At 38.5% G+C, this 13,076-nt stretch overlaps 3 protein-coding genes across 3 annotated transcripts; all 3 read left to right on the plus strand.

The window, feature by feature from the left end:
* The first annotated feature begins 386 nt into the window (after positions 1–386).
* LOC120203483 (receptor-like protein kinase 7) lies at positions 387–3,768 on the plus strand. Its single transcript, XM_039203768.1, has 2 exons — positions 387–2,967; positions 3,074–3,768. Exons 1-2 carry the CDS (start codon positions 402–404, stop codon positions 3,466–3,468), a joined length of 2,961 nt encoding a protein of 986 aa, XP_039059699.1. The 5' UTR covers positions 387–401; the 3' UTR covers positions 3,469–3,768.
* A 1,902-nt stretch (positions 3,769–5,670) lies between these two features.
* Positions 5,671–10,551, plus strand: LOC120203484 (basic form of pathogenesis-related protein 1-like). Its single transcript, XM_039203769.1, has 2 exons — positions 5,671–5,719; positions 10,136–10,551. Exons 1-2 carry the CDS (start codon positions 5,671–5,673, stop codon positions 10,549–10,551), a joined length of 465 nt encoding a protein of 154 aa, XP_039059700.1.
* Positions 10,552–12,293: 1,742 nt separating this feature from the next.
* On the plus strand, positions 12,294–12,770 carry LOC120203488 (basic form of pathogenesis-related protein 1-like). Its single transcript, XM_039203771.1, has one exon. The coding sequence runs from the start codon at positions 12,294–12,296 to the stop codon at positions 12,768–12,770; it is 477 nt and encodes a 158-aa protein (XP_039059702.1).
* The last annotated feature ends 306 nt before the right edge of the window (positions 12,771–13,076 follow it).

Here is a 13,076-nt window from a genome sequence, read left to right on the forward strand (position 1 = left end):
ACTAATAATTTTCATCTAATAATAATTATTTTGATCGAAAATTAAATCATTAAAGGCTAGAGTATTTCAACATAAAATATATGTCAAAATGGTCATACGAGTAAAAATTGGGACAAATTTTGGCATTATGCCTTTTTCCCTACCAAACGTCGTGAAAATCTTGATTATATATGTGCCTAACTGTTCCCCCCCCCCCCCTGTAATTTCCCATGAACTTACGTATCTTAATTTTCAATTTTAATGGCTGATCATCTGGTATCCATATCTCTCCACGTGAATCGAGTACAAAATTTCTAACAAATAAAGCTGCCTTCATGGAATATGACATGCTTTCTATTGCGTTCCCATTTTCCACTCTTTCTCATTCTCAGTAGCCTCTACACCACCCTTCACAGACCGCCATGTCGGTCCGGCAAACCTCCCATCAATCGCCACCTCCTGTGATCATCTTTTTCCTTTCAGTCATCTTTCTTATTTCTCGTGCAAAGGCCGATGAAGTGGAGATATTGCTCAAGTTTAAATCAGCTGTAGAAAGCTCAGCGTCGAATGTTTTCAGTTCATGGAAACAAGGGAACTCTGCATGTAACTTCAGTGGAGTTGTTTGCAATTCGAATGGGTTCGTCACCGAGATCAATCTTCCCCAACAACGAATTCTGGGATATGTTCCTTTTGATTCAATCTGCGAGTTGCAATCACTGGAGAAGATTGATGTTGGGAACAACTCTTTCCATGGGAAAGTTTCAGATGACCTGAAGAAATGCACTCGCCTGCAATACTTGGATTTGGGAGTCAATAATTTTTCTTGGGAAGTGCCGGATTTGTCTTCTTTAAATGGATTGAAGTTCTTGAATTTGAACAACAGTGGATTTTCCGGGATTTTCCCATGGAAATCGCTGGAAAATCTCACGGAATTGGCTTTCTTAAGCCTTGGTGACAATCCGTTCGATGAAAGTCCGTTTCCACCGGAAGTTCTGAAGCTTGAGAAATTGTATTGGCTTTATCTAACCAATTGCAGCATCACAGGGCAGATTCCTGAGGGAATTCAGAATCTCAGTCTGCTGCAAAATCTTGAACTCTCCGATAACAGATTGTATGGTCCAATCCCTGCTGGAATTGGGAAACTCAACCAGCTTTGGCAACTTGAGCTTTACAACAACTCATTGTCTGGAAAATTACCTGTTGGATTCGGAAACCTTACGAATCTTAAGAACTTCGATGCGTCGATGAACATGCTCGAAGGAGACTTATCGGAGTTAAAATTGTTGGAGAACATTGCTTCGTTGCAGCTCCTTGAAAACCAATTTTCAGGAGAGGTTCCAGCTGAGTTTGGTGAATTCAAACACCTTGAAGGGCTATCACTATATAGGAACAAGTTCACTGGTCAGCTCCCTCCTAAAATCGGGTCATGGTCCGATCTTCGTTTCATAGATGTTTCGGAGAATTTTTTGACAGGTCCTATACCACCAGATATGTGCAAGAATGGCAAGATCGTTGAGCTTCTGCTGCTGCAGAACAGCTTCACTGGCACTCTGCCGGAGAGCTACGCAGACTGTAAGTCGTTGGTTCGGTTACGAGTCAACAACAATTCGTTGTCGGGGACTGTCCCTGCTGGAATATGGAGTTTGCCAAATCTCTCCATACTTGATCTTACCATGAATCGATTTGAAGGTCCAATAACCGATGACATTGGTAATGCCAAGTCTCTTGCACAACTATTCTTGGCCAATAATCAGTTTTCAGGTGAATTGCCTCCTTCGATCTCTCAAGCTTCATCGTTAGTCTCGATTCAGCTTACTTCAAATAGATTTACCGGTCAAATTCCAACAGCCATTGGAGAATTAAAACGCCTAGGCAGCCTTTATTTGAATGGTAACATGTTTTCCGGTGTAATACCAGATTCATTAGGCTCTTGTGTTTCTTTGAGTGAATTAAACCTTGCAGGTAATTCACTTTCAGGGAACATTCCTGAGAATTTAGGATATTTACGTAACCTTAACTCCTTGAATTTATCTGAAAACAAACTCTCTGGAGAGATTCCGGCCAGTTTGTCATCTTCAAGATTAAACCTTCTTGATTTGTCAAACAACCGGTTGGTTGGTCCCATACCGAAATCTTTATCTATTCAGGCTTTCAAAGATGGCTTTGAAGGAAATCCGGGCCTATGCAGCTCGGATCTTGAGAACTTTCAGCCGTGTTCATCAAATGCCGGTCCTAGATCAAGTCATCTTCCAACGATTTTATCCTGTTTCATAGCTGGAATATTAGTCCTGCTTTTATCACTAGGATGTTACATGTTCGTGAGGGCGAAGCGGAGTAATCTTGATCGTCCATTGAAGCAGGGATCTTGGAACATGAAATCATATCGCATGCTAAGTTTCACTGAAAAGGATATCATCGATGCTGTCAAACCGCAGAATTTGATAGGTAAAGGGGGATCAGGGAATGTCTATAAAGTTGAACTGGGAGATGGCAAAGAACTTGCCGTGAAGCATATTTGGACCTCAGATTCCAGCAATCGCAGAAACTACCACAGCAGTACGGCTATGCTAACACCAAGTAGCTTCCGGTCACTAGAATACGAAGCGGAGGTGGCGGCATTGAGTGCCATTAGGCATGTGAATGTGGTGAATCTGTACTGTAGCATCACGAGCGAGGATAGCAATCTGCTGGTTTATGAGTATCTACCAAATGGGAGCCTGTGGGACAGGCTGCATTCATGTAATAAGATGGAGATGAACTGGGAGACGAGATATGCCATCGCATTAGGAGCCGCTAGAGGGTTAGAGTATTTGCATCACGGATGCAATAGACCGGTTATACACCGTGATGTGAAGTCGAGCAATATTTTGTTAGACGAAGAGTGGAAGCCGAGGATTGCTGATTTCGGACTCGCAAAGATCGTGCAGGATGGCGGTGGAGGGGAATGGACTAATGTTATAGCTGGAACTCATGGTTACATGGCTCCTGGTAAGTTCCTTTCCTTTAGTATTATTTGTTCATGTGATTCAAGCAAAGCAACTTACATTGAAAAAACTTCTGATTTGGTTTTAATTGCTGCATAATTTTCTGGCAGAGTATGCATACACAAGCAACATAAACGAGAAGAGCGATGTTTACAGCTTCGGAGTCGTGTTGATGGAGCTGGTCACGGGAAAAAGGCCGGTCGAGCTCGAATTTAAAGAGAACAAGGACATAGTTAACTGGATCTATACTAAACTCAGGACCAAAGAAACTCTGGCTGAGGTAGTTGACTCTAACATCTCAACGGCATCAAAGGAAGACGCCATCAAGGTGTTCAGAATCGCGGTCCACTGCACGGCGAAGATTCCGATGCATCGACCTAGCATGAGGAAGGTGGTTCAAATGCTAGAGGAGGCAGAACCTTGTAAACTTACTGATATCATTGTTCACAAAAAAGGTGAAAGTAGCCCCACTGAGGAGTGGAAGAACAATGGCAAGTTAGTCTAAAGCTCTTGAATTCGTCATCCGGTAACGATTCGAGATTGATCTTCAGAACCCTGAGTGAGCAGCAAGAACTAGGAAGCTTGTTTTTCGTTGGCTCATAAAAGAGAGCAAGGTCAGTTTCCGAGTTTCGAGTGTAGTTGCAGAAGAAAGCTAGGTAGCAATAGCAGGTGATAAAATCGACAAGTATGTAGGTGTTTTTCGTCTTCCTCCTTGTAATATATTTGCACCAGTAATCTCACACGAGCATGATGTAATCCTTCAAGGATATATGTATACAACAAATGCTATCTTTTGGGGACAAAATGCTACAATCATAACATACATAAAAGGACTAACTTGTTATTTTTTGAGTGGCCATTTTGTAACTTTTTTAAGTTGGAGGATTCAAGTATTTATTTAATTTATACAAGGATAAAACTATGTTGCTTTAACAAAGTATAATGTATTAGAATTGGTAATTATCAACCTAAATGGTTCATTAATTTTATCATTCCAATTAAGACCATTATTGAAACTTAAGGTGCGTTTGGTTCACAGAATGTAAAATTATCAGCGGGAATGTAAGATTATCAGGGAATAGGATTAATGGGAATGTTATATTTTGTGTTTGGTTGGCTTAGCAGGAATGTAATATTACCGTGTTTAGTTAAAGGAATAAAAGATTATTTGAATGTATATTTGACCAAATTGTCTTTATTATATATTTGTGTGGAAAATATTTATATATTTTCTATAAAAAAAAATTAAATTCATAAATTTATATAATTTTTTTACAAAATTGAAAATATAAAAACGTTTAATGAAAGGGTAAAATTTTATTTTAACCCCTGAACTTCATATAAAATTTTAATTATAGACTTTTTTTGTAAATCTAAAATAGTTTAAGGATAAATTTATAATTTAACATTCTTAGAATTTTTATTATTCAATGACAGAAGAATGATATTTTTTTTTTAAAAAAAATTAAGAACATTTTAGTCCAAATATTTTCGCGTGCACTCTTGTTTTGGTCATCGAACTGCCCATTACACAAATTAGAACCCAATTATCCAAACCCGTTTACACCAAAACCAACAAGTCCAAATATCCATATAACAACCCTTAACCCAAATCCAAGTTAAACCCAAATTTACATGTAACTACCCATTCCCTATCCATAACCCAACAACAATTTGACCCATTTACCCAATTACAATAAGAACAAACCCACTACCCGTATACCATTTACAACCTTAACCCCTTTACAATCAAACCCAAGCAAAGACCTATAGTCGTAATATCATTTTTTAACTTTTAATAATCGAGAGATTCAATAAAATAATACCTTCTAATCGAAGAATCATTTATGTTCCTTACCAAAATTTAATTAAATTAGACATTAAATAATAAGTGGAGTATTAAGTTTTTTTTTCAATTTTAAAATTTATTGCAATGAATAAAATTAAAACTATTAAATTAAAAAATTATATAAAAAATACTTTTATAAGAAAAGTATTTTTTATATAATTTTTTAGTAGTTAGATGATTGCAAGCAACAATGAATAGAGTGAATAGATGTTGATTTTCTTATTTATAGGATTGATTATATATCATTGAACTTTTTTTTTCAAGAATGTTTTTAATATGTTAGTTTGACGTATTTGTGGATTGTTACTTTAGTTTTCATATGTTAGTTTGGTATATTTGTGGATTGTTATTTTGGAGTTTTGACTTTGAAATTACTTCATACACTCTTTTGATAATTTTTTGGTTTAATTTTGTTAATTTATGTTTATATTAAGTTCTATATAGTATTAGTAGTTTTTATCTATAGTTAAAAAATAAGGTAAAATTTCTAGTGAGTTTAACGAACAACGAGATTAACAAGCAACGAGTTGAGCAATAAGTTTTTTTAACGAGGACGAGTCGAGCAAAACTATAACGAGCTTAATGAGTAACGAGTTTGGTCGAACAACAAAATTTTTTAACGAGCACGATTCGAGCACTTCCCAACTCACGATCGACTCGCTCAATCAACACCCGTAAGAATATTCCATTAAATGATTCCTTAGATTGATTACGTAACATTTTTTTCTCAATATAGAAGATATTATTAAGGAAACATATGTTCCACGTGTCTGTTTATGATTTTCTAACAAAACAAACATAGGATGCACCAACATATAAGATAAGTTATTTGTTCATATGTCTCAATATTATGAGAAAATGGGAATTGAATTTCCACTAACAATTTGCCTTGTTGCTTTGACCGTTGCTCATTGTTAGGTATGGCTCATAAATATACCAGTAAAGTACGGTACAGGGTTGATTTTGTAATTATGTACCAGGGTTTTCTATTATAAATAGAGATGTAACCTAGACCTAAAATATCATTGAATAAAATTCTAGCGCCGCCTAGGCACCGAGAACGTAAGCACATTGCCGAACCTCGTAAAATTCTCGTGTTCTTTCGTTTTCTTTACCCGTTTTCGTCAACAATTGGTATCAGATGTCAGGAGCAAAATTCGAAGTCGCGAAATTCGATGGTCAGGGTAACTTCGGATTATGGCAAACGAGGGTGAAGGATCTATTGGCGCAGCAAGGGATCTTGAAGGCTTTGCGATCTACAAAGCCGGCGTCGATGGATGAGGAAGATTGGGAAGAATTGCAGCAGCGAGCGGCAGGAACCATACGATTATGCTTGGCGGACGAGGTCATGTATCACGTCATGCATCTATCGTCTCCAGACGAAATTTGGAGGAAGTTGGAAAGTCAGTTTATGTCCAAATCCTTAACGACAAACTGTATCTGAAGCAGCGGCTGTATGGGCTGAAGATGCAGGACGATCACGATTTGGCGCAACACGTGAATGTATTCAATCAAATCGTTTCTGATCTGGCTCGGCTTGATGTGAAAATTGAGGATGAAGACAGAGCGATGATTCTGTTGTATTCGTTGCCTCCCTCTTACGAACACATGGTGACTACTCTTACATATGGGAAAGAGACTATCAATGTTGAGGAGATTACTGCAGCCTTGTTGGCTCACAACCAGCGGAAGCAGAATGCAGGGGAAAGCTCTCAAGCCGATAGCTTATATGTCAAGGGTAATCGAGATCGTGGACGGAAGCCAGAGAAGGCAGGGTCCGGGAAGCGGAATTCCAGATCCAAATCCAGGGATAAGAAGACGATTCACTGTTACAAGTGCAAGGAGGCGGGACATATGAAGCGAGACTGTCCGAAGTTGAAAAAGCAGACTGATGAGAAGCGTGATGGCTCATCCAAGTCTGTGAACGTGGTCGAGGATGATACTTCTGATTGCAGTGAGGGTGATATGCTTTCTATTTCAACGACACAATTGACGGATGCTTGGATTCTTGATTCTGGATGTTCTTATCACATCACGCCAAATAGGGAATGGTTTTCGACATACAGGCCGGTTAATTCTGGTTCGGTTTATTTGGGTGATGATCGATGTTGCAATATTGTTGGTATTGGTGATGTCAGAATTAAGATGCACGATGGCTCTGTTCGGACGTTGAGTGGTGTTCGACATATCCCAGACTTGAAGAAGAATTTGATTTCCTTGGGCACTTTGCACAAGAATGGTTTTATCCCTAAGGCTGACGAGGATAGGGAAACCATTCGGATTGTTAAAGGAGCATTGACTGTGATGAAAGGCAAGATGACTGCAGGGAATATCTACAGATTGTTAGGGAGTACCGTTGCAGGTGGAGTTCACTCTGTTGAGTCCTGTGATGATACGACAAAATTGTGGCATATGCGCCTTGCTCATCTTAGTGAACGTGGTATGGCAGAATTACACAAGAGAAACTTGTTGCATGGTGTCAAAAGCTGTAAGCTTGATTTTTGCAAGTATTGTGTTCTTGGTAAACAGACTAAAGTCCGTTTCAAGACTGCGAAGCACACAACTTAAGGGATTCTTGATTATGTGCATTCTGATGTATGGGGGCCTTCCACGACATCGTCTTTGGGTGGATCTAGGTACTATGTTACTTTTATTGATGATTTTTCACGGAAAGTTTGGGTGTATTTTTTGAAACAGAAATATGAAGTTTTTGAGAAGTTCAAGCTGTGGAAAGCTGAGGTAGAAAACCAAACAGGACGAAAAATCAAGTGTTTGCGGTCTGACAATGGTACGGAGTACACAGATTCACAGTTCCTACAATTCTGTAAGGAGCATGGGATTCAGAGGCATTTTACAGTGCGCAAGACACCACAACAGAATGGTGTTGCGGAACGAATGAACAGGTCGTTGAATGAAAGAGCCAAATGTTTGCGGTTGAATGCGGGGCTTCCCAAACACTTCTGGGCTGAGGCTGTTAACATGGCGTGTTACCTTATCAACAGATCGCCAAGGGCATCGCTGGCTGGGAAAGTTGCAGAAGAGGTATGGACTGGTCATGATGTTAGTTTTGATAACTTACGGATTTTTGGTTGTCCTGCTTATGTGCATGTACCTGCTGATGAGAGATCCAAACTTGATGCAAAATCGAAGGAGTGCATTTTTCTGGGTTACAAGAAAGGTGTCAAAGGATTCAAGTTCTGGGATCCAGTTGCGAAGAAAGTTTGATTAGTAGAGATGTCGTTTTTGATGAACAATCTATGTTGCAGCAGAAGCAAGACACGACAGTGGTAGATTTCGAGCAGTTTCCAGTTGAGAAACCAGAAACTTCTCAACCGACTTCTGGTGGTTCCACTACGGATGATTTGCAGGATTATAGTCTCGCCAGAGACAGGGTGAGACGGACGAATATAAAGCCTCCGAACAGATTGGGTTTTGAAGACTTGGTATCTTTTGCACTTACTGTTAGCAATGATGATCCAGTTACTTTTCATGATGCCGTTACTAGTCAGGAAAACGACAAGTGGATGGCAGCCATGGTTGAGGAGATGGAGTCTTTGAATCACAATCGCACATGGGAGTTAGTTCCCCTTCCTGAGGGTAAGAAGCCGATTGGTTGCAAATGGGTGTATAAGAAGAAACCAGTAGTAAGAGAAAAAGAGGGGGAGAAGTTCAAGGCTCGTTTGGTAGCGAAGGGTTTTTCACAGCAGAAAGGAGTTGATTATGATGAAATCTTTTCTCCTGTGGTCAGGCACACTTCAATCCGAGCAGTACTTGCATTGGTGGCTAGTTGGGATTTGCATTTAGAGCAGATGGATGTTAAAACTGCTTTTTTGCATGGTGATTTAGAGGAGCAGATCTACATGCGGCAACCTGAAGGTTTCACTCAACCTGGAAACGAGCATTTAGTTTGCAGATTGAAGAAATCTTTGTACGGGTTGAAACAGTCTCCGAGACAGTGGTATAAACGGTTTGACTCCTATATGATCAAGATTGGCTACAACCGATATGAGTATGATTGTTGTGTCTATGTTAAGAGCCTTGATGATGGTTCTTTTATTTTTCTATTACTGTATGTTGATGATATGTTGATTGCTGCGAAGAACATGGATGATGTTATCGGTTTGAAAACTTTATTGAGTCAGGAATTTGATATGAAAGATTTAGGTGCTGCAAAGAAAATTCTTGGAATGGAAATTTGCAGGGACAGAGACTCAAGGAAACTGCGGCTATCTCAACGGGGTTATGTTGAGAAAATGCTAGAAAGGTTTGCGATGAGCAGCGCGAAACCAGTTAGCACTCCATTGGCGAATCACTTTAAGCTCTCATCAGAACAGTGCCCTAAGACAGATAAGGAAGCTGAAAATATGGCAAAGGTTCCGTATTCTAATGCTGTTGGCTGCTTGATGTATGCGATGGTATGTACTCGTCCTGATTTAGCTCATGCTGTTAGTCAAGTTTGTAAGTACATGTCTAAACCTGGTAAACAACATTGGGATGCAGTCAAGTGGCTCTTTCGGTACTTAAAGGGTACTGTGGGACATGGAATTGTTTTTGGGAGTCAGCGGGATAATCCTTTGGTTGTAGGATATGTGGATTCAGATTATGCAGGTGACTTGGATAATAGAAGATCTACGACAGGGTATGTGTTTACTCTTGGTGGAGGGCCTATTTGCTGGAAGTCTACTGTTCAATCTGTCGTGGCACTATCTACAACTGAAGCTGAATACATGGCAGCGGCTGAAGCTGCAAAAGAAGCTTTATGGCTTACTGGTTTAGTGAAGGAGTTGGGTGTTCAACAAGGTGGAGTTCAGTTGCTTTGTGATAATCAAAGTGCTATTCACTTGGCTAAGAATCAGGTGTATCGTGCTAGAACTAAACATATTGATGTAAGGTTCCACAAGATCAGAGAGTTGGTTGCATCTGGAGAGGTTTTGTTTCAGAAGGTACATACTGATGAGAATGCCGCTGATATGTTCACCAAGCCAGTTACGACAGACAAGTTCAAGCATTGCTTGGACTTGTTGAATGTTTCGAGTTGTTAAAGAAGCAAGGTAACCCAACCCACATTGAAGTTTCCAAGGGGCAGGATATTCGCTAAGGTGGAGATTTGTTAGGTATGGCTCATAAATATACCAGTAAAGAGGACAGGGTTGATTTTGTAATTATGTACCAGGGTTTTCTATTATAAATAGAGATGTAACCTAGACCTAAAATATCATTGAATAAAATTCTAGCGCCGCCTAGGCACCGAGGACGTAAGCACATTGTCGAACCTCGTAAAATTCTCGTGTTCTTTCGTTTTCTTTACCCGTTTTCGTCAACACTCATGTTTCCCTTGCACAGAACTCCCCTCAGGACTTCCTCGCGGCCCATAACGCAGCTCGTGCGCAGGTCGAGGTCGGACCGATGACATGGGACGACACCGTTGCAGCCTATGCGCAGCGGTTCGCTAACAACTGTAGTTTGGTTCCCTCGGAAAGACCATACGGCCAGAACGTCGCACAATCCTTCCTCTCCTTGACCGCTGCAGAAGCGGTGAAGTTTTGGGTCGACGAGAAGCCGCACTACGACTACGCCGTCAATGAATGTACCGGAGGAGAGTGTTTGCATTATACGCAGGTCGTTTGGCGAAACTCGACCCGGCTTGGGTGTGCTAGTGTTCGGTGCTACGAAGGCTATTTGTTCGTTACTTGCAACTATGATCCTCCGGGGAACTACCTAGGAGAACGTCCCTATTGATATGTTAACTAGTTTATAAAAGATAGATAATCAAATGAAATCCAATTCCTAAAATAATTTGATCTATGAACAATGTTATTATGGTAAAGGTCGTAATGCTGGAAGAGTCATTTCATAACTCAAAATTAATAGGGTAAAATAATCCTTCCTCATTGAATTTTACTCTTTCTTCTATTTTACTAGCTGTATTTTTAATTTTTCTAATTCACTCATTGAATTTTCGAATTACTCTTGTTTTGATCAATCTGAATTATTTTGTTATTATTTTCGTATGATGTGACATCTTTTATTATTATTATTTAATATAAAATAATTTAAAATATAAAATAAAAATTGAAAGCGAACGTCCAATGTTCACCAGTGCTGGACTCCACCGCCAGCCGCATACGACCGTCGTAGATGGTGATCGTTCTATCCCAAATTTCATTGGACCATTCATCTTGACCCTCTGAGTCAGAATTTGGTGGTTGGTTCATTGAAAAATGTCCAAAAACATGAGAATATCAACTGAAACATTTCGGTTTCCTCGTTTTTATCACCAATTCGTGGACTCTGGAGAAAGATCCAACAAAATGGAGATTGGATTCAGGCTCAGAGTGTCAAAGCAAAGAGACCCATGAAATTTGGGATAAAACGGTCATCATCTACGATGGTAGACGACGACAGGCGATGGCGTCTAACACCAATGAATAATAGACGACAACTTTCTATTTCTATTTTATATTTTAAATTATTTTTATATTAAATAATAATAAAAACGTCATGTCATACAAAAAATAATAATAAAATAATTCAAAATGATTAAAATAGGAGTAATTAGAAAGTTCAGTGAGTAAATTAAAAAAATCGAAAGTAGTAAAATAGGAGAGAGTAAAGTTTAGTAAGGAATGATGTAATTTACCCAAATTAATATTTTGCAATCAATTATTTAATTTAGTTAAACTAAAAATAAATATTTAAATCAATTTAATGAGTGATATTTCCCTTTTTTTCTATAAGTAAATCTTAAGAGAGAGGAAAATACTTGGAATAAGGGGGAAAACGAATCAAATTAAAGAAATTTGATTCAACTATTTCAGCTTTAACTTATATAATTTATGGGTTCTATCAATTTTAAGAATAGAAATAGATTGAGGGAGTGATGGGTGTTAGCTGAAATTACTGCAAAATGAGATACTAATATTGGCATGACAATTTAAATAAATAATGAATTAGAATAAAAATCGTGTCGTGATAAACCACTCTTTTAAAATCGAATTCGTTCCGATATAATATTCTAGATGCACACATATAGACTCGTTGGATTGCAATGAATACCTAGTTAAAATAAGAAAATAATTTACCAATAGGGTTGGTTCAAGTAGTAAGTAATTTGATTCTGTTTAAGGAAGACCTCAGGTTCAAGTCCTTGCGTATGTAGAAAATCCAGGCTGGGAGACTCGGGTTGGTCCGTATTAGTCAAGGCAAAGTCTTGAAACCGGGAGGGCAAACAAAAAAAAGTAAAATAAAAATAAAGAAAATGATTTTTCTCAATATAGAAATGATATTATTAAAGGAAACATGTGCTTTACGTATCTGTTTAAGATTTCTTTACAAAACAAAAATCTGATACACCAATGTATAAGGTAAATTATTTATTTTTACGATCAAATTATTTTAATATGTTAGATATTATGCATTATTTAATCAAAGTTATATATGTTTCAAACCATAAATCTCATTTCCGAGAGACAACAGAGAAAATGGGAACCCAATTTCCACTAACTATTTGCCTTATAGCTTTGACCTTTGCTCATGTTTCCCTTGCACAGAACTCCCCTCAAGACTACCTCGGAGCCCATAACGCACCTCGTGCACAGGTCGGGGTTGGACCGATGACATGGGACGTCACCGTTGCAGCCTACGCACTGCAATATGCTAATAAAAGGATTGAGGACTGTGATTTGGTTCACTCGGGAGGACCCTACGGCGAGAACCTCGCGGAAGCCTCCTACAACATGACCGGTGCGGAAGCAGTGAAATTTTGGGTCGACGAGAAGCCTCACTACGACTACGCCGCCAATGAGTGTACCGGCAAAGAGTGTTTGCATTATACGCAGGTCGTTTGGCGAAACTCAACTCGGCTAGGGTGTGCTAGGGTTCAATGCAAGAGTGACTGGTGGTTTGTGACTTGCAACTATGATCCTCCGGGGAACTACCTTGGAGAACGTCCCTATTGATCTGCTAACTAATTTACTGATCAATCATGAAAGATAGATCATACAATTAAAATTTAACATAATGTTTAATTTTATATAGGCTTGATACAAAAAAAAAGTGTTCGAATTATGTGTCGGAAAATATTTTAGTGTTTAAATAATTTTTCGTTAAAAATAGATGTTTAATGTTTTTCTCAATTATACTTTTAGGTGCTTATAGTTTATTTTTTAATTTTTTAATAATAAAAAAATTATTTTTAATTAAAATAAAAAAATTATTTATAAAAAACTATTTTTTTACTGAAATTATAAAAATCCCTAAAAACT

This window comes from Hibiscus syriacus, unplaced genomic scaffold, assembly GCF_006381635.1.
Source record: "Hibiscus syriacus cultivar Baekdansim isolate YM2019G1 unplaced genomic scaffold, ASM638163v2 tig00009942_pilon, whole genome shotgun sequence".
Taxonomy (NCBI): Eukaryota; Viridiplantae; Streptophyta; class Magnoliopsida; order Malvales; family Malvaceae; genus Hibiscus; species Hibiscus syriacus.

Coding starts and splice junctions, on each gene's coding strand:
- LOC120203483 (XM_039203768.1), top strand. CDS start 402: ATGTCGGTCCGGCAAACCTCCCATCAATCGCCACCTCCTGTGATCATC. Junction 2,968..3,073: donor TCATGGTTACATGGCTCCTG/GTAAGTTCCTTT, acceptor ATTTTCTGGCAG/AGTATGCATACACAAGCAAC.
- LOC120203484 (XM_039203769.1), top strand. CDS start 5,671: ATGGGAATTGAATTTCCACTAACAATTTGCCTTGTTGCTTTGACCGTT. Junction 5,720..10,135: donor CCTTGTTGCTTTGACCGTTG/CTCATTGTTAGG, acceptor TTTTCGTCAACA/CTCATGTTTCCCTTGCACAG.
- LOC120203488 (XM_039203771.1), top strand. CDS start 12,294: ATGGGAACCCAATTTCCACTAACTATTTGCCTTATAGCTTTGACCTTT.